At 33.0% G+C, this 19,834-nt stretch overlaps 1 protein-coding gene across 5 annotated transcripts in view; it reads right to left on the reverse strand.

Moving 5' to 3' along the window:
* LOC111508491 (ankyrin repeat and sterile alpha motif domain-containing protein 1B) overlaps positions 1-19,834 on the reverse strand; it is a 122,137-nt gene that overhangs the window by 50,648 nt on the left and 51,655 nt on the right. For all 5 annotated transcript variants that reach the window (XM_074170044.1, XM_074170042.1, XM_074170040.1 and 2 more), the window contains exon 6: positions 2,047-2,276. In XM_074170044.1, coding sequence (XP_074026145.1) covers positions 2,047-2,276 — 230 coding nt within the window. The remainder of the gene's footprint in view (positions 1-2,046; positions 2,277-19,834) is intronic.

Below are 19,834 nucleotides of genomic sequence, written 5' to 3' on the forward strand. Positions count from 1 at the left end.
AAGAAGTTACTTTCAGGCACAGAAAAGAAACCTCTCGAAACAGCTATTTCCTTATGACTAATGAATTACATGAAAGAAAAATACTTTCGAAATAAATACTTTTATATGAACGCTGAATTATATGAAACACATTATTTCTATTCCGTTTGTATTCCAAAATTTCGTAACGGAATTGAATCAGATATCACTTACATTACATGGAACACTCTCATCCTTACTATCATGATGAGATGGATGGATTCGACCCATTACGTAACAGAAAGTCGTAATTTCATAAACGATTTGAGTATTTTTTCTTATAATGTTATCCGTATTTGGTACTGAAGAGCCAACAAGGCAAGTGTCTTACGGCGAATCATCAATATGTCTACCAGCGAAGAAGACACACAGTGTTCCATGTAAGTGGAATTTGCAACATTTAATAATTATATTGTGTAGGAATTCTGTGAATGATATCTTATTCAATTCGAGTATGAAAGTTTAGAATATAAACGGAATAGAAAAAATGTTTTTTGTATAATTCAGCATTCATATAAAAGTATTTGTTTCGAAAGTATTTTTCTCTCGTGTAATTCAATGTTTATATAAAAAAGCTGTTTCGAGAAGGTGTTTTCTTCCAGTTTATGCCTGAAAGTTACTTCTTTGTATGATCTATTATTATCTATGATTATAGAAAGTTAATTTTTGAAATTGATTGCTTCCTTTATTTCTATGTAAGATTCCCACATGTTTTGTATTAAGATGGAGACGTAGAAAGCCAAAATATTTTTTTGAAAACTGAGTATCAGATAACTGAGTGCGCAGCAAGTAGATATTCTTCCAAGTATTCCTTTTAGATCAGTCGTAGGCAGTCTTATGCATTTATCAGCCACAAGCCAAGATATAGCTTTTTCTGTTCACTTTGTAGCTCAAGCAGTGTCGAAACCAAAGTATCATCACTGAGAGATAGTGAAAGGTATATTGAAGTGTCTTCGAGGAACAACTGACTATGGCATTAGTTATGAAGCTGATACACGTTCTCTCGAATCCTATAGTGATTCCAAACATACAGGTAATTTATCTTCGCGTAAGTCAACTTCTGGATTTGTCTGCAAGTTAAATCAAGGTTCACTAACATGGTTCAGTCAAAAACAACGGTTGGTTTCATTATCAACGATGGAGGCAGATTACATTGCAACAAGTGAAGCCGCTAAAGAAGTTACCTGGTTGAATTGTCTTCTTAATGAAATCTATACATGTGTGAAGACAGACCATTCCGATATTATGGATTGACAACGCTAGTGCTGTAAAGTTGGTTCACAATCCATAATTTCATCAAAGATCCAAGTACATAGACGTTTTATCAGAGAAATAGTACAAGCAGGTATATTTCAATTACGACATATATCAGGCAAGGATCAGATAGCGGACATTCTCATCAAACCACTGAGCAGAACTCATTTTGAGAAGCTGAAAGTTTCACTGGGTGTTACTAAGAGACTAAAATTTAGTTTGTCAATCATTTTGAATTCAAAGTTTGACCGTCACGTGTAATTTTGTATTCCTCAAGTTTATTAAAGTTCTACTTCACCTTTGCTATTTCACTACGATACACAGTTCCAAGTAAAATCTACAACATTTCCTAAAATTCTTTTGATAATTGATGATTTACCCCAACAACAGTATACCAAGAAGACATCTATCGAATTTCACAAAGGTACTCATCACAATTTGGGGAAAAGGAACTTTTCATTTTATCGAATATGAAAATACATATCGAACTCTGTACGGCATAACACGCTAATTCGTCATGTAACGTCATATATAATTCAAATAAATAATCAACTGGAAATCTTATTTACTGTTGTCATATTAATTATTCTATGAAAAAAAAAATGTTTCGAATTGGACACGAATTGGACACAAAAACAAAAATTTGAAAATATACAATCAAGATAGGGGCTCTTTCTGAGGACTTCCTAGGCGTCCTACTCTGCAATTCATACGGATGAATATGGATATATCATATCAAACATACAAAATTTAAAATAGAAATGATAAACTCACGTTTCAGCATTGTTATTATTTCTTGCGAAGCTTGAGCGGTGTTGAATTGGCTCAGCAAGTCCATCACCGTGTGATTATTGGAATCTCGAATAGATGTATTAACTCCGTGTTCGAGCAAAGTTCGAACAACTTCAACTTTTCCGTAAAGAGCCGCTTCATGCAAAGCCGTTCCGGAACTCGTTCGCATGTTAACGCTGAAACCTGCTCGCAAGAGGACTTCGACAACTGCTCTGTAACAAAGATGATGATATAGTTGATTTACCTCGAAATGTTCATTATTATACTCATGAGTCCCCTCCCTCTCTCAAATTTTTATTAGGACCAGATATCGACGTTGGATGCAGTTTACGAAAAATACGTCATTTTAAGTGCTTTGCAATGAAAATAACAATCACTCGTCGTCGATGGAGCCCTATAACCTTTTTTTTTATATCGAAAGGAAAATCTAGTTCATTTTAGAAACCTAGACTAGTTGTTCCTAAGTAATTAGCAGTTTTATATTCTTTTAAGAATTCTGCAAATGAACGCATAATTTGGAAAAAAATATATTCAAAACTCACTTCAGCTCACCACAATTTCACGTATTCCATGAAAAATTCTGGGTGTGTCATATCAGGCATTTTCAATATTTTTGGGATCTGTCTCACAAAGACATTAAAATTTAATTTTATTTGAAAACGTACATAACACCAGTAACTCTAAAGTTCTCTGAAAAATTCCATAGCAGGATCGTTATAGTTGAGAGGGTGGGTGCAACAGCTTGTTTACTACATCTACCTATAGCACATCAATGCGGCAATTCTGGATCACATTCGCTAGAGTGATCGCTTTCTGCATCGCTTGTAATTGCAACTAGTCATATTCGACAATCCATAACACACCACTGACATCTATAATTGCTCATTAGCTGTAGAAATGTATTTGAATGTGGTATTTATAGGAGATAGGTCGGTGTACGGTTTGGTTGTCATCTAATTTCAGGAAGAGGATGAAAGGAAATCGGAATTCTGTGGGTTTCAGGATCTATTGAAGTATATTGTACGTTCAATTCAGTTTTAATTCAAAGTAGAACTATTTTATGTAGTGCCGAGGGAATATTCTGATAAAGGTGCACTCCAAGCTCAAGGTGACGCAAAAAATTAATTTCGTGATGATAAATAATATATAGCCACTAGAAACAAATGAAGTAATGCTTTTTTGCATTATTGCGTTTTTTATTAAAGTCGCCATTTTCAGCAAAATTTGCCTTTCCCATTACCTATATAGAAATATTACATGAACAATATGTTTTTCAACGAATTACATCATTTGTTTGAAAGTGGTTGACAATGTTTCGTGGTGTATTTCATCAGTTCGGACTCTTATTGTCTAATATAATATAAATTGATTTGATAACCCTGAAAAAAATCAAGATTATCCGAAAAAAACAATTTTATTAAACAAAAAACTGAAATTACAAAGAAATAACATACAACAACAACCAAACAAATAAAAATTGAAATATTATTAAAAGCTGAAAAAATTGAAAAAACTAAAAATATAATTAACAAAAAATAATAAAATAAAAATTAAAGATTTCAAACCAAGTTATGTCACAACGTTTCGATTTAGTATCCACAATCGTCTTCGGGTGATAACTGGACTTATTCCTCCGAGATCTGACTATTTATAGGTCATTCGAGTGCTTTCACCTATCCCCTCTTCCCTCTTTCCGCTTCATTGGTTTTGGCGGGAGATGACCGTTTGGAGAGCGTTGGTGGTTTTTCGCTTAATTAGAAGTTTCCAGATGTTACGTATCTACACACATACCTATCGGTGATCGACGCCGACCACTGGTAGGTATGTGTGCAAGGTCCCGTACCCGGTATAATATCGGCCGTTCAAAATCGGTGTGTGTGCAACTAGCCTTACCTGAAAGATCACTCACCATACAAACTAATCGGCTTCGTTAAGAAGCTGGTTTTATTTGGTCGAGTGTGAATAGATGTGAGCCACAATAAACCCTTGAGGGTTGCGGTGGAGGGTGGAATAGAACCACTCACTTTGGACATAACCTAACCAAACCTAACCTAAGGCCAATCACATATGACCAAATTTATAACTTGACAGTTGTGTTTGAATTATTTTCATTCGCATAGTAAGTGTTGAGAATTTATCTACTTCAAAACTGTTCTTAAACTCAAACTTAATCAATGAACTGGCAATTTTCGGTTTACAAAAATACGACTGTTAGTAATGTGATGAAAATAACGACTGCAGGCTTTTTACCGAATAGATCAAGGAAAAATAAAATATTTATCTTCATATATAATTTTCATGGATTGAAAACAAGAATATGAGTTCGTTTTCGGAAACTGTATATCTATAGCATATTTATCCGAATGAGTTAAAAAATAAAGATCATCCTTGCTATGGACACAATATCCAATTCTGAGAAGTAGAGTACTCTTCGGCCATGATGTTAATGTAGACACGTTTTGAGATTTCTTTTATATCACTACAATTTGTGAGGGTGGTCGCCATGGAATAGAAACTAGGCCTCGAGACTGGTACGCCAGCGTCCTAGGTTCAAATCATATAAACGTATTTTGTCTTGAATTAGGTTCACAGTGTTGCCCAGTAGACTAGTAGATAAGGCAACATTGTAAAATCAATGACGCAAGACGCAGGTATCTAGCAGAGGTATTTATGGTATAAATAAGGATGACATTGTATGTATATATAGTTTAATCTTCCTCTTGAAGATGATCACTTGGTGATCGAAACACGTGTCAAGGTGTTGAAATAACGGTTTAGTGTCGAGATAAAACCCAGTAATATTCGTATTCTTCAATGTTTTTTTTAGGTTACATTATTCATGCTCGTTGAATAATATACTAATTAGCTGTTAGCTTGCTATTAATCGATATTCTTATATTTGGTTTTGATTTTAATTTTTTCTACACTGCAGCAATTTTCAAACACCGCATATATTATTTGAAATATTTCACTTGGAAATATTTTGAGTCGTTTCTGGAAAGACGGGAATCAATCAGAAACAAGATATGTTTTTGGGGATACTCGAAAAACTAGACGAGTTTAGATGAAAATACGATTAACATTGTCGAGTTGCGAGAAATTCACAACAAGGTAATTGAACCAACACAAACCAATAAAACCAGTTTTCTTATTGTATGGCATTTTTATTACTGATCCGAATTTTATAGAATTTGAAAGTAACATATGGGATTATTGGAATATTTATTTCGATAAATGTTATATGAATTTTAACGAGAACGTCTTTAACGTCTTTTTGATGGAGTTGAAAGTTATGATGCTCCCATTGACTACTGATCAGATTTTGAGAGGCTATTTCTAGAGGAAAGAGCTTTAAGTGATAAAGAACGAGATGGGACACATGTATGACGATGAAACTGTCGAGAAGTTAAAACAGATTCTAATTCCATCATTGATTAGGAAGGATGGTAAAAGAGTTCGGAAGATACTCATGACAAACTTTGCACCACATACGATTCAACACTCAGCGATGACCTGTTGATTTTTTTTCATTTGATAAATATAGCTGAAAGCAATAGCTGAATAGTGCCTACTAATCTAATTCTACCATGAATGTGAAATGGACACTGTACCAGTGTACAGTGGACTCATTTCAGACAGAATTTCAGAAAATGTAAAGCCGAAATATGACCAATGTGGAATTAGGAAAAACTGCAGAATATGTGCAATAAATGCTATTCATGATGTATTTGGTGGTGGGGATTATCCCTTAAACCCGCGGATTTGAGTTCGAGTGACTCTGACGAGGTGAATATTTTTCATGAATCAGACAAGAATGACGATTCCCTAATGAATGATTTGTCCAATATCAAAGAAGATTAATTTGTTCTCGTGGACTTCCCAATCAAGAAAAAACATATATTTTTATTTTGGCAGTTCAATGTAAATTTTAAAAAACTCGAACGAATTCAATATGTATTTTCTACAAAGAAATGCTGCCAGTTTCACCTACCCTAGTAAGCCTGATGATATTATCCTACGTTTACCGTATCCTCTGATAATTAGAGAGACTGGCTGAACAGCAAATTTATTTTCATTTCCTGTCGATTTATCTATGTATAGTATAAAGGATAAAGAAAATAGCTTGTGTCTGATTTCTACTACGATTTTTTTAGACCTAGCTGAATCATATTAACAACGTTAATAACATTAAATTAGTATCTTTTGATGTGAAAAATATGTTTCCAAATATTCCAACAAACGAATGCCTTCCTCTGCTCAAAGACATACAAGATAAACAGAACACCAATATATACATCACTAGGGAATCATATAACCTCTTTGATATCTGTCTTTCAAGTCAATGAAAATTTTTTCCTGCAAAATTCAGGCTTCCCAATAGGGTCACCGTTGAGTCACTTAACTAGCAGATATTTTTATGGACAACTTGGAAAACACGCGTATCTTGAATAATGAATGTTTTATCACAGAAACACATTGCATTCTGGTTTAGATATGTGAATATCCTCGTAGGTTTTGAAGGCCCGAAGAGACAGATAAATGAGTTAATGAATTTCCTCAACACTCTCCACGATAAGATAAAATTCAAGGTCGAAATTGAACAAAACAACAGCATTGATTTTCTTGATCTCACTATCACAAAAATTATCACACAAGTTATCGGCATTCAGGTCAATGATACATAGACCATTTATGATTCCGTCATCAGAGAAAGTTTTTCAAGAAGAAATGAAGATCATAAAGCAGATAACATCTAATAACCATATTTCAATCAACCTCATTGAGAAACTAATCTCCAACAAAAACCAAGAATATATATATATATATATATATATATATATATATATATATATATATATATATATATATATATATATAATAACCATATTTCAATCAACCTCATTGAGAAACTAATCTCCAACAAAAACCAAGAATATATATATATATATATATATATATATATATATATATATATATATATATATATATATATATATATATATATATATATATATATATATATATATATATATATATATATATATATATATATATATATATATATATATATATATATATATATATGAATACTTATTATTTCTGAAACTATTCAAATTCATTTTTCAGAAAACCAAATAAATTCCTGTCAATTCATCCATATTTCAATCAACCATATTTCAATCAACCTCATTGAGAAACTAATCTCCAACAAAAACCAAGAATATATATATATATATATATATATATATATATATATATATATATATATATATATATATATATATATATATATATATATATATATATATATATATATATATATATATATATATATATATATGAATACTTATTATTTCTGAAACTATTCAAATTCATTTTTCAGAAAACCAAATAAATTCCTGTCAATTCATCTATATGTATGACATATGCTAACTTTTGTTTATTGACATAATTCACTCGAGAGAAGAATATTTTTATTGAAGATAAATAATTTTTCCAAATAACAGCTCAATGTTGTTGGCATTTCCTAAATAAAAGCGGCCAGAATGCGATACTGCGATGGTCAATGTACAATCATAGATGGTACAGTAGACACTTTGTGTTCAATTTCATCAATCATAAAAATTTTTCAGTTGATAGTTCCACTATTTCGTAAGCAAACATAATACTTACTATATGACGTTACAAGCGTTTCTTCAAATTGGATAGATTGATTTTCAATTATATTTTTATAAAAAGATGGTCAATGCACCAAACTTCCCTACTTCAAATCAGTCGATATAAGGAGAAAGTGAGCAGGAAAATGAAAGCATTAATGGTACTTTGAAGTGAAGCTCAATTGAGGCTCTTCGTTTCATATTATTTCAACAAAAGTTTCATTAAATTTTTCAAGAAAATTTCAAGTTTTATTTTTATTGAAAAATGGTTTGAATCCAAATAAGAGCGCATTATTATTGTGCCACTGAAAATGCTTCTTGAAAAGAATAATGAAAGAAATTTTACGATGTCAGCTTTTCAAATCGGGATATTGGTTTCGTCAAACTGATTTTTCAAAATATTCATTGAATTGACAATGAAATGGAAGTTAACATTTTTTAAAGAAACACTATTTGTTACTTCAGAAAACATAACAATTACATGGATTCATAGACGAATCGTAGTGACAAATGTTGGCAAACAAAAATTCTTATGACTCAAAATTCGCAACTTATGATTCATTATTGAAATCTGGTTCGATAGATCCACCTTTTGAAATAAATCAATAACCATTATCTTCATTTTTGTTGCAAATAGTTATTCAAAAAAACAATTCAATCTGAGATTTTCACTCACTTCACAAAATAGAAACGCGTGTTTCGCTAAACAAAAGCTTCATCAGGCGTATATATACTAAATTCTACTAAGTTAGTGCTTAATATAATGTATCAGTTTGAATCAGATTATCTTCTGAATAATTGATGACTAATAATATGGAAGCTATTCAAGATTTTGATGTGAATGAAACGATTGTATATGGTTAAATCGAGAAATTTCATTTTTCTCGAATAACTATGAAAAGTATCTCTGCCCATAAATCACATAAAAAATTAATTACCCCAGTCAATTAAAATGAAAAAAAAAGAGTTTCAATCAGGCTACAAAATTTGCATCTATTTGTAAAAATGGTTCATGTAAGTATTAAACGTTTTATTATTCAAATATTATGTCACTAACTCCGTTTTGCACTTTTGGCCACCCAATCCACGAGATTTTCAGCCTGCTTCTCACCCTCATATTTCATAGAGTACCCATTTTTAAAAAGCTTGATAGTAGGATAGCCGCTGACTCCTTGCTCATTTGCTATGTCTTGTTCCAAACTTGCATCGACTCTAGCCACTTTAATGGGTGAATTTTCAAGTAGTTGGGCTGCTTTTACGTATTCTGGTGCAAAATCCCTACAAAAGTGACACCAAGGAGCGTAAAATTCGACCAAAAGATAAGGATTTTCCCCTGTGGCTTTCTTGAAGTTCGTTCTGTCCAGTTCCATGATTCCATCTTTGTTGCGAAGGACGTTACAAAAAATTTGTGCAACGATCAACAAATAAATTAACGTTGATATGCCAAAACTCATTTTTATGAGATTAACCAAATGAAAATGTCACATTTGTCAGATACGAAATAATCACAGAATGAAACGTCAATATTCCCTGAATATTCCCTTCTACAAGGTGGTTTCAGTAAAAATCTTAGAAGCAGGAGTCTGAAATAACGGAGCCTAGTGACAATTTACATTCCTGACAGAGAAACACTATTCGTGTGTTTTATCTGGAAGACAAAAACCTAAAATCTCTATAAAAACTACTTTTGAGAATTGACATATGCTGTAACTCGTTGTTTTAAATTCATGAATATTTAGTAAAATATTTAATCAGGGATTCTATGTTAAATATTTTATTAAATATACTAGTTAAATATTTAGTAAAAATACACCAGATCTACGTGTCTAGTGTGAAAAATAAACTCAGACTCTTCACTTGAACTGCTGAAAATATCCCATCAATATCCTTATAACATTTTCAACACAATTCTCAGCTCTATTATCAGAAATGTCCACTATAGAACGTATATTATATAAAATTTTATTGCGAAATTTTCACTAAACTGTTCACAAAACCGCAACACATGCCATTCACAATAAATTATGCATATCTTTAATGCCCCCCCTTTTATTTTTTGAACGGGTCAACTCTAAAAATTGAAATTTGGGATAATGAAATTAATGTATGAACACTTTATGTTGAAGTGAAATGACATGGCAGGTTCAGTTTCGTACACCTTTTGCTTCAGATAGCCCCATAAAAAAAGTCCAAAGGTGTCAAATCTGGCGAGCGGCCTGGCCATTCTGTAGGACCTCGATGGACAAACCAACGACCAGGAAAAGTGGTATCCAAATAGTTTCTTACTTGTCTGGAGTAATGTGGTGGTGCTCCATCTTGTTGGAATATAATATCTATTAGGAATCGCTTCAACGATTTCAGTGATGTGAGGATCAACATTAGTTTCCAGCATATTCAAATACAGTTACCCTGTTAAATTTTGATCAATAGGTAAATAAAATTTCTACAATATGGTTTCCCATTATTCCTACCCGAACGTAAATTTTTTCTGGATATTGGGTACGTTTTTCCCAGAAAACGTGAGGGTTGGTGTCACTCCAATAACGGCAATTTTGTCTGTAAACCTTACCGTTTAAAAAAATGTGTATTCGTTACTAAAACAAATATTGTGGAGATAGACAAAATGCCTTGCATTTTGGGGTCATCTTCAGTTCAGTTCAGTTCAGTGGTGTACCATTTTAATTTTGTATGGATGATACCTTTCCCCTTCGAAAGTCTCCACACCGTAGAAGGAGACACCTCACAAACATTTGTGACGGAATAAGTAGACTGTTCATCTACCACCATCTCCCAATTATTTGTACTTGCTGTTCTTCCGGAATCAGAACAGGGGACTCCGTGTGGGTTCACACCTAGTCAAATTTAAAAATAAATCTGCACCTACTTAGCTTCGATAACTCTGTCAACATAGAAAAATAACCCATTGATGGTGTTTTGTGAAAATTTTGGAGACGAAATTCTATTTTTTTTTGAAAGTTCAATAAATTTACTCGTTTTAATATGTGACTTTAAATACTGAGGAAAGTATGGTGGTACTCACGCATCAACTTGATGCGTGAGTACCACTAAAATGTGATCTTTGTTGTTTTTTGTAATTTTCTATGAAGTTATCCATTATCCACATTTTTCATTGCGAGAAGAAAAAACTCAAAAACCTGATAATGAAATGATATATCCAATTTTGTTATCTACTGCTTTTGAATAATTAAAATATTGTCATTGTTTACTAAATTTATTCAATATATACTTATGATGCACTATTTGGAACCTTTGGTGTAGTACTGAATATTTCTGGAGTTTTACCCCAACACCAAACAGTGATCAACTAGTGATCATCTTCAAGAGTTCAATCTTGCTCTTGAAGATGATCACTTGTTGATCGAAACACGTGTCTAGGTGATAAAATAACGGTCTGGTGTTGGGATAAAACTCCTGCATTATTTATTATTCAATATGATCCGTTTATTCCTGCAAGCAAGATGAAGATGTGAACTGAAATATTGTTTTCTATAATTTCATATTAGGTTCTCTTTAAAATTTTTGTCAGTCAGTAAAAGGAAATGAATCAAAAAAGTAGTAGAAGAAAACATATTTATCAATTGTTGATTTTGAATAATCAAAATAATTGAATTATTTAGTAACTAATCTAAAGAAATGAACTTTAAACGTTCAAGCCAGTCTCGAATACACCTATACAGTAGGTTGAATGGACTGGAGCCCATCAGAAAACAACTACTCCTCTGGTTAATACCACTAATGGCGTTGGATTATATCCGACAGGCGTCAATGCAGGAATCTTCACAGAAAATTTCCCGCAGATGCAATTGGCAATATAACTGAAAGAGGCGACCCTCAATTTTGGAACGGGCACACTTGCAGACCGGTTTCGGGCTCATTAGCCACTCATCAGTGCAAGATAGTAGCCATCATCGACCTAAAGTCAATGATATTCCATAATTGAAAATCGGAATTCTTTCAGAGTATTTCATTCCTCTTCCTAAGTTGGAGCGAACAACAAAATGTCACTCCATTTCGTGGACGAGGTACTAACCAACTGCATATCTGGATATGATCCAACGCCCTTCGTGGTATTAGCCAGGGGATTAGTTGTTTTCTGATAGGCGTCAGTCCATTCAACCTACTGTGTAGATATATCCGAGACTGGCTTGAACGTTTAAAGTTCATTTCTTTAGATTTGTTTACTACCAGTCTTCAAGCAAAGCCCACTGACTAATAAGAAAGTTTTTCTTCGTTATTTAGAGGATTCGGGAAAATTTCGGATATGCAGTTGGTTAGTACCTCGTCCACTAGATGGTGCGACATTTTGTTGTTTGCTCCAACTTAGGAAGATAAATGAAATACTCTGAAAGAATTCCGATTTTCAATTATGGAATATCATTGACTTTAGGTCGATGATGGCCATTTTCTTGCACTGATGAGTGGCTAATGAGCCCGAAACCAATCTGCAAGTGTAGTCCAATAAAATGAGATTTTAAATTACCATGCAACAGGCAAGCCTGCATTTTTCAATATAAGTTGATTTTAGCATACATTCAAAGGATTTATAGTTAAAAAATGTTGAATTTCATTTAGGGGATAAAAAATGAAAAAAAATTACCCCAAAAATCCCTTTTTTGAATATATCTCGAAAGCATAAAAATATATGAAAAAAAGGTCCAAACAAAATTGTAGGCAATAACATTTTCTATAAAATCGTTTCTGATCACTTTTGATGTATTTGCAATAGAAACCGAGATATTTGCAATAATCAATTAATACTTATAGTTCAGACGGGCTGCAGTAGAGCGGCTATATCTCTCCAGCACTACGAAATAGATCAAGTGTTGTCGGTGTTTCCCAGGTGCACATATGAATGAATGCGAGTTACATTTATTTTCATTCCCGAAAGTGTTTGCATCCATTTCATTAGAGTGTTTTTTTGCATTTTATTAAAGAAGCTGTGAAAAGTGAAAATGGAACGTGAATTGGGCTCAATTTGTGAATTGCCTCTTGAAAGTGATTGTGACACAATTGCAACTGTGAAAAAAATCGTTTAAAGACATTAATAGACAAAAGTAAAGTGAAAAATTACCTGAAACATAAAGTGTGGGAAGGCAAGGAGTCATGTCGATTTCATGATGATTTCTATATACTGTATATGAAATGATGATTTTAAATGATTTATGAGAATATAATGAATTATTCATCTTATTCATTCATTGAATAATTCATTATACACATGTGTCACAAAAATATTATCGAAAATAAATTTGTATTCTTTAATATTATGTGAAATATATACAGTGTGTAAAAGCCAAATGGAATACATTCATTATTACGGTTACAGTACATATTAAAAAAAATCCGAAAGACGTCAAATGTAAATTATAATTTGACATTCTTCTACTTAAAAATGTCACCCCTACCTTCAGCCCCCTTCGAATGACAGGTATAACCTCCAATTTTTTGATGTTATCGCTTTTAAATACACTCAAAAACTAAATGTAATGCAAAACGTAATTGAATGTAGAATATGAAAAAGATTATGGATGTTAACGAGGTTAACCGCAAACGTCTTGGAAACATCCTAATCTCAAATAAAATTGTCTTCTAACATTATTCAACATATCAGGCATGGCCGACCTAATCGTAAGCGTTATTCGTTCTATTAAGTCATTAAAATCTGAAGGTATAGTTTTGTACACATTGCCTGCTAAAACCATATCGTATTCACTGGAACTAGAGGGTTTCCTGGATCAGGATATAAATTGGCTAAACTTGGAATGACATTATTTTGAGTTTCAAATGATTATAATGATTTTTCATCCAGTGATGATTTTCGTTGATCAGTAGCGGCAATTTTGCCGATTAGCATGACCGTTAAGAGTAAAGTACACTCATCAGACAACATAACGTCTTAACTAGAGACAATGAAGAGCTTACTAAAAAAGCTTTTGAATACGAATTAGCGCCATTTTCACTATCATTATTCGATTCTGCAGGCTTCATAAGGAAGACCCAAAAGTCAGATTTTTTTATTGTTTTCAAAACCAGTCTTGAAAGTGATAAATTGTCATCATCTTTTTCATTCGTCGTTGAAGGAAGGGTTTTTACTCCACCAAGTCACCTGGCCTCATGGTAAAACATACTTGGAATTATTTCAATCTTATCGTCAATGCATTGTTACTCATTTTACTAGTAATGTAGTGGTTGCATGGATACAGCAGTGATCAATTTGGTGTCAAGTCTTACGACAGATATCGAAGACAAGAGAAAAATGTTGCTGCAGATGATGATTTTGACAAAAATATGCTTGTTACATTAACACAAACGAAATTTTTATCAGATATTTGTAACAAACACAATTTTGTTCTGAATTTGAGTGAGTATCTAAGCTCAATTGGAATTAAAGTAAAGCAAGCTGATGAAGATGATGATTTACTTATTGTCAATACCGCGATATACTTGAAGAATAACCATGGAAATTGAGTTGCAGTTGTTGGCAACGACGTCAATTTATTGGTTTTATTGATTAGTCTCACAACAACAGACGATAAATTTTTTTTTATAAACTCACTAGTTCGAAAAAATCTACCAACAAATTATACTATAAATAGTAATTTAAAACAATTCATATTATTTGCTCACGCTTTCGCAGGTTGTGACACATCCAGCGCCCTAATCGGGAAAGGTAAGAAAAATTATCTATACATACAATATGTAGAAAATCAATAGAAGCAGAAATGGCTAATTATTAATGGTATTTTGAAAAACGCTGAATCTCATGAGGATTCTGAAGAAGTATGGGTCCTTGATTATAACGATTTTTAGTACTGAACATTCTTGTTCACCTAAAAAATATCAGAAAGTAAAATTGAGGCATTTGGTTAAGAATTATTGAAATTTTTGTCTTTCTGCTACTCCATCTTGATACAAAAAAATGTAGGGAATCTTCCAAAACAAAGAACAAGGGAAGCAATCAACTTCAAAAAATTAACTCTATACAAAGACGAGTAGATCCAAAAAATATAATTCCCTGTAATTTAATTATTGACGTTTTTCGTTCTTTTTGTGAAAAAAACATTTTCCGTATTTTTTACACAAAAACCATGTGTTTGTTTGAAGGTGATTGACAATGTTTCATGATGATACTTTATGATGGGTTTCCATATGTTGCGTATCTCTACGCTAGCTTGGTTGAATACGTTGATGGACAACATGTATGCGGCTTCCTTGAATTTTCTCGTTAGCCAATGTTCCTCTCTGTGTATGATCTCAGCTTGGGAGCACTCAATGTTGTGTTGATGGATCCAAATATGGTCTGCTATTCCTGATTTGCTGGTTTCCCCTCGCTGTGTGTGTTTCTTGTGCTCGGCAATGCGAGAGATGACTGGACTGAGGAATCAGTCCAGTCATCACCCGAAGACGATTATAGATAGTAACAATCGAAACGTCGTGAACTAACTTGGCTTGGAATCTCTTAACTTTTCATTTTCATTTTTATTTCTTTATTTTCATTTTTTTATTTTTTGTTCAATTGTTCTATTTTCACTTGTATTTTATTTCACTATTATTCCAATTCAGTTTTTTTGCTTAATATAATTGTTATTTTCAGCTATTCATTTTTAATTCTTCCTTTTTTTCAGTTGTTTCAGGGATTTCAAATCATTTTATATATTAGAACTAGTGAAACTCAAAAACCATGTGTTTTTAAAAATCATAATATTCATTACTGATAAAAATCCCCTCAACAAAATTTCAAATATATCATAAACAATACATTTGTTTATAACAATTTCTCAAACAAATAGAGCTGAAAGTTGCGTAAAACCATTTTTATGTAACTCTCAATAATAAGAATATAAATAAATTCGAACATAAAGAAAATTTTTTCATTGCTTCAATTGAATTTTGTACTTTTTTCTGTCTTTAATTATTAATAACAAAGTGAAAAATAAAAATTTTTATATTTTTTTAACGGAAATCTATTTTAAAAGCTTCCAAGAGGAGTTTCAAAAAGTAAAAAATTGAGGTTTAAAAATTATCAAGGTTGTCATGTAAATTCAAAACTTTCAAAATTTAGTTAATTAACCAAAGTATATCTAATAAATTAATCACGAGAATTTTTTTTTTCATTGATTTTCGTTCATTCAAGTATCTAGAAGGTATGTGAAGTTGTTTTTCTTAATGATGATATTTATTGGGTTTAAATAATTATTATTGTACAAAGGTCCATATCGGTCAGCGCGTACGGGACGCGCATTGCCTGCTTTTAGAGCTATTTTCGCTTCTTAATTGAAATTATAAATGTTGGTGATAGAGTTTGAGAAGGTTGTTTTTTTAGTAATTTTTTTCCACTCCAAAAGTCTTTTTTCTAATTTCGGATATCTAATATTTTCAGAGATATTTGCAAAAAACCAAACCCCGCTTTTTTTTTAATTTTTACTTTTGCAATTTTTTGAGCCTCTCTCGAAATTTCTCAAAAAGTTGCTAGGGGTCATTCTGACTCGAATGAGCATTGGATCATAATTTTTGGAACCCTTGGACAGAAGTTCCAAAAAAAGATCTTGTAACCCAAACCCACCAAAAACTGGACTGCCCCGCGAAAGTAGGGAAGTGTGAAGTGTGGCCACTCTCCCAAACACCCAACTACAATGATTTATTTCACAATCTATAACATCGATCTATTTCGTTACGCTTGCTTGGTGAATGTCTTATAATACCTGTTGCCAGACAGTAAGTATTAACTGATTATTGCAAATATCTCGGTTTCTATTGCAGATAGGTACGTCAAAAGTGATCAGAAACGATTTTATAGAAATTTTTATTGCCTACATTTTTTGTTCCGACCTTTTATTCATATATTTTTATGCTTTCGAGATATATTCAAAAAAAGGGATTTTTGGGGTAGTTTTTATTCATTTTCTATCCCCTAAATGAAATTCAACATTTATTAACTATGAATCCTTTGAATGTATGCTAAAATCAACTCATATTGAAAAATGCAGGCTTGCCTTTTGCATGGTAATTTAAATCCTCATTTTATTGGACTAGTGTGCCCGTTCCAAAATTGAAGGTGGACTCTTTCAATTGTGTTGCCAATTGCATATGCAGGAAATTTTCTGTGAAGATTCCTGCACTGACGCCTGTTAGATATAATCCAACGCCGTTTGTGGATTAAGCCACTGGAGTAGTCGGTCCATTCAACATACTATGTAGGTATATTCGAGACTGGTTTGAACGTTTGAAGTTCATTTATTTAGATTTGTTCACTGCCAGTCTTCAAACATAGCCCACTGACTAATAAGAAAAAAATATTTACTAACTATTAATAATAGAAGCGCAGAATAAGTGTCATATATTTTTATCATTTGTTTCTTGGAAATTACGACTCAAAAACTCAAATTTTGACTTTGATCTCAAAATTACGACTTCGATCTCGAAATAATGACTTCAAACTCGAAATTACGAATTCAAACTCGAAATTTCGACATACATCTCCAAATTTCAAGTGAAAAGTTGAAATGTCAAGATCAAAGTCGTAATTTCGAGTTCGTGATTTCCAGTAAGGGCGATGACATCTCACCTTACGAAAACGCCATCTATGGGATCGACAGGAAACTCAATCCTCGAATATAATAACACACGAGGCCTCAAAAGGCGGTCACTTGCAAAGCCAAGCTTCGACATCGAACGGCGACGAGGTTCGTCTTCTCACTTTGGCTACAGCTTTCACTGCAGGGCAACTAGTTCTAAACTAGAGCCCATCTATGAGAACGATCCTATGCATTTGAGGTTCAGCCCAACACCAGTGATGAAACCTATGACGGGTCAAAACAGCACTGTCTGGTGTTGAATCATAAATGCGTAGTCTTTGGGCTCTGGTTTCAAACTACAAACTACAAATCGAAGTAGAAATTTCGCGTTTCAAAGTCATAATTTGCAAAAAAGAAATAATAAAAATATGTGGCCCTTGTGCGCTTGTGTAATAAATCAATGTAATTCGCTAATTTCACTTATAAGTTCAATCAGAAATGTTTTTTTTCGTATAAATAACTCATCTAGGAACACTTTCAGACCAGATAAACCTACCACAAAACAAATTCAGCCGATCGAGCGAACCCGAGCGAAAAATTCGATTAAGTACCATCGAATTAACCACAGTTACTTTCGCAACGGTAGCGCAAGTAAGTTGACACAATAAAAAGTGTCAATGACCCTGTTTGAGATGCGTGCAATGTAACCACCAATTAGCGTATCAGATGACCATTCAATTATTGCGCTTGTGAGGCATCCCAACGCTACTTTGATGCGATGCTGTATTGGCATCAAAGCCAAATGCACTTATAACAGATACGGTTCAGTGAAATAACCAAGTTATAGAAATAGAGTGGTTTCAACACGGTTGATATAGAGTGAAATAATGAAAAAAACCAAAAAAAAATTCATTGGAACGTACTGAGTTATGCATTACATATGTGATGTGAAAGTTAATTGTACCTGCTTATTGAATATTATTTTCATAGATTATAAGTTGATAATGCACCTACACGCTATGAATTCATAGCGTGGTTGAATTTACTAAACTTGCCCTTGTATATAGGTAATTTTTGTTTGAAAGTGGTTGACAGAGATTTATAGTGAATTTCATTAGTTCGGACTAATATGATTCTACTATGATTCGAAATCTATGACAGAACAAATGAAATTAAAATGAATAACTAAAATATCAAAAATCCAGCGGATCCTGTTTCGGGCTCTGTAATACAAAGGAAGATCTTGAGGAGGAATTAGGAATCATCAAAAAATATCTTCAACGAAATAGTTACTTCAAAGTGATGGTGGAACATAATTTGGATAAAAGGCCGTCAAAACCGGTTTTGGAACTTCCATACGTCGAAGAATTGTCGAAAAGGATAAGATGAATTGAGTCCAAGTACAACATCATAACTTGCTTTAGATCCGGAAACACCATTCGTTGCAGTGTCACGCAAACCAGGCCACCAAACGCGGACTGCGATTCCGAAAATTGCATTTACCGGATACCGTGTGAGTGCGGTACATCCTATATCAGTGAACCTAAGTGATCATTGAAAATTCGCATTGCTGAGAACCAGAAAAACACAGAGCGAGCAGAAACCGGCAAATCGGGAATAGCAGAGCATGTTTGGACTCATCAACATAACATCAAGTGGTTTCATGCTGAGATCATCCACAGGGAGGAACACTAATATGAGAAGAAGTTCAAAGAAGCCACATATACGATGTCCAACACGCATTCAGCCAAACTAGCGTAGAAATACGCAACATATGGAAACATGTAATCAACTGGATAACGGTCAACTTCTGCTAAACCCGTGAAACGATAAGAGGAAAGAGGAGATAGGACAAAGAGCACGAATGACCTATAAATAGTCATCTTTCGGAGGAATAGTCCAGTCATCACCCGACGACGATTGTGGATACTGACAATTGAAACGTCGTGAAGTAATTTTGTTTCAAATCCTTTTCATATTTCTGCTCATTTTTTCATTTTTAATTTTTCAATTCTTTTATACTCTGTTGTCATTTCCATGTTGTATCTTGATTATTTTATTGGTTTTATTGTATTTTCATTTCACATGTTATTGTCTAATATAATTGATATGAAAATTACTGGATTTTTCCCCAACACCGAACCGTTATTTTAACACCTCGACACGTGTTTCGATCACCAAGTGATCACCTTCAAAAGCATGATCAAACTGTCCATTTCTTCGTGGTAGTCGCTAGTTTTCTTGGACTCGAAGAGTAACAAGCCGTTTTCCGAAAAACCTGAATGACTGCCTATATGAGTGATTATGAGCCTCCGTCTATTGCCAGCTGGCGCTTTTAATCCAGTATGGCCTTGCTTCAACCAAGTCTTATCTGAATAATAAATCTGTTTACCTTCAAGACAATACTCTCAGATTTTTGTCAAGTAATTTCTCCTTTACGAAACAATTCCTTCTCTTTCCATAAGAGCACTTTTCCTACCTCTTATCATAAATTCAATTCATATGTTTTGAAGATCCCAATAAAACAAGTCGTGATATTTTGGGCATCGATTCATCGAAACTCATTTCGATTTCGAC

Source organism: Leptinotarsa decemlineata, unplaced genomic scaffold, assembly GCF_025532065.1.
Source record: "Leptinotarsa decemlineata unplaced genomic scaffold, Ldec_3_MD MMD2_P_RNA_scaffold_6, whole genome shotgun sequence".
NCBI lineage: Eukaryota > Metazoa > Arthropoda > Insecta > Coleoptera > Chrysomelidae > Leptinotarsa > Leptinotarsa decemlineata.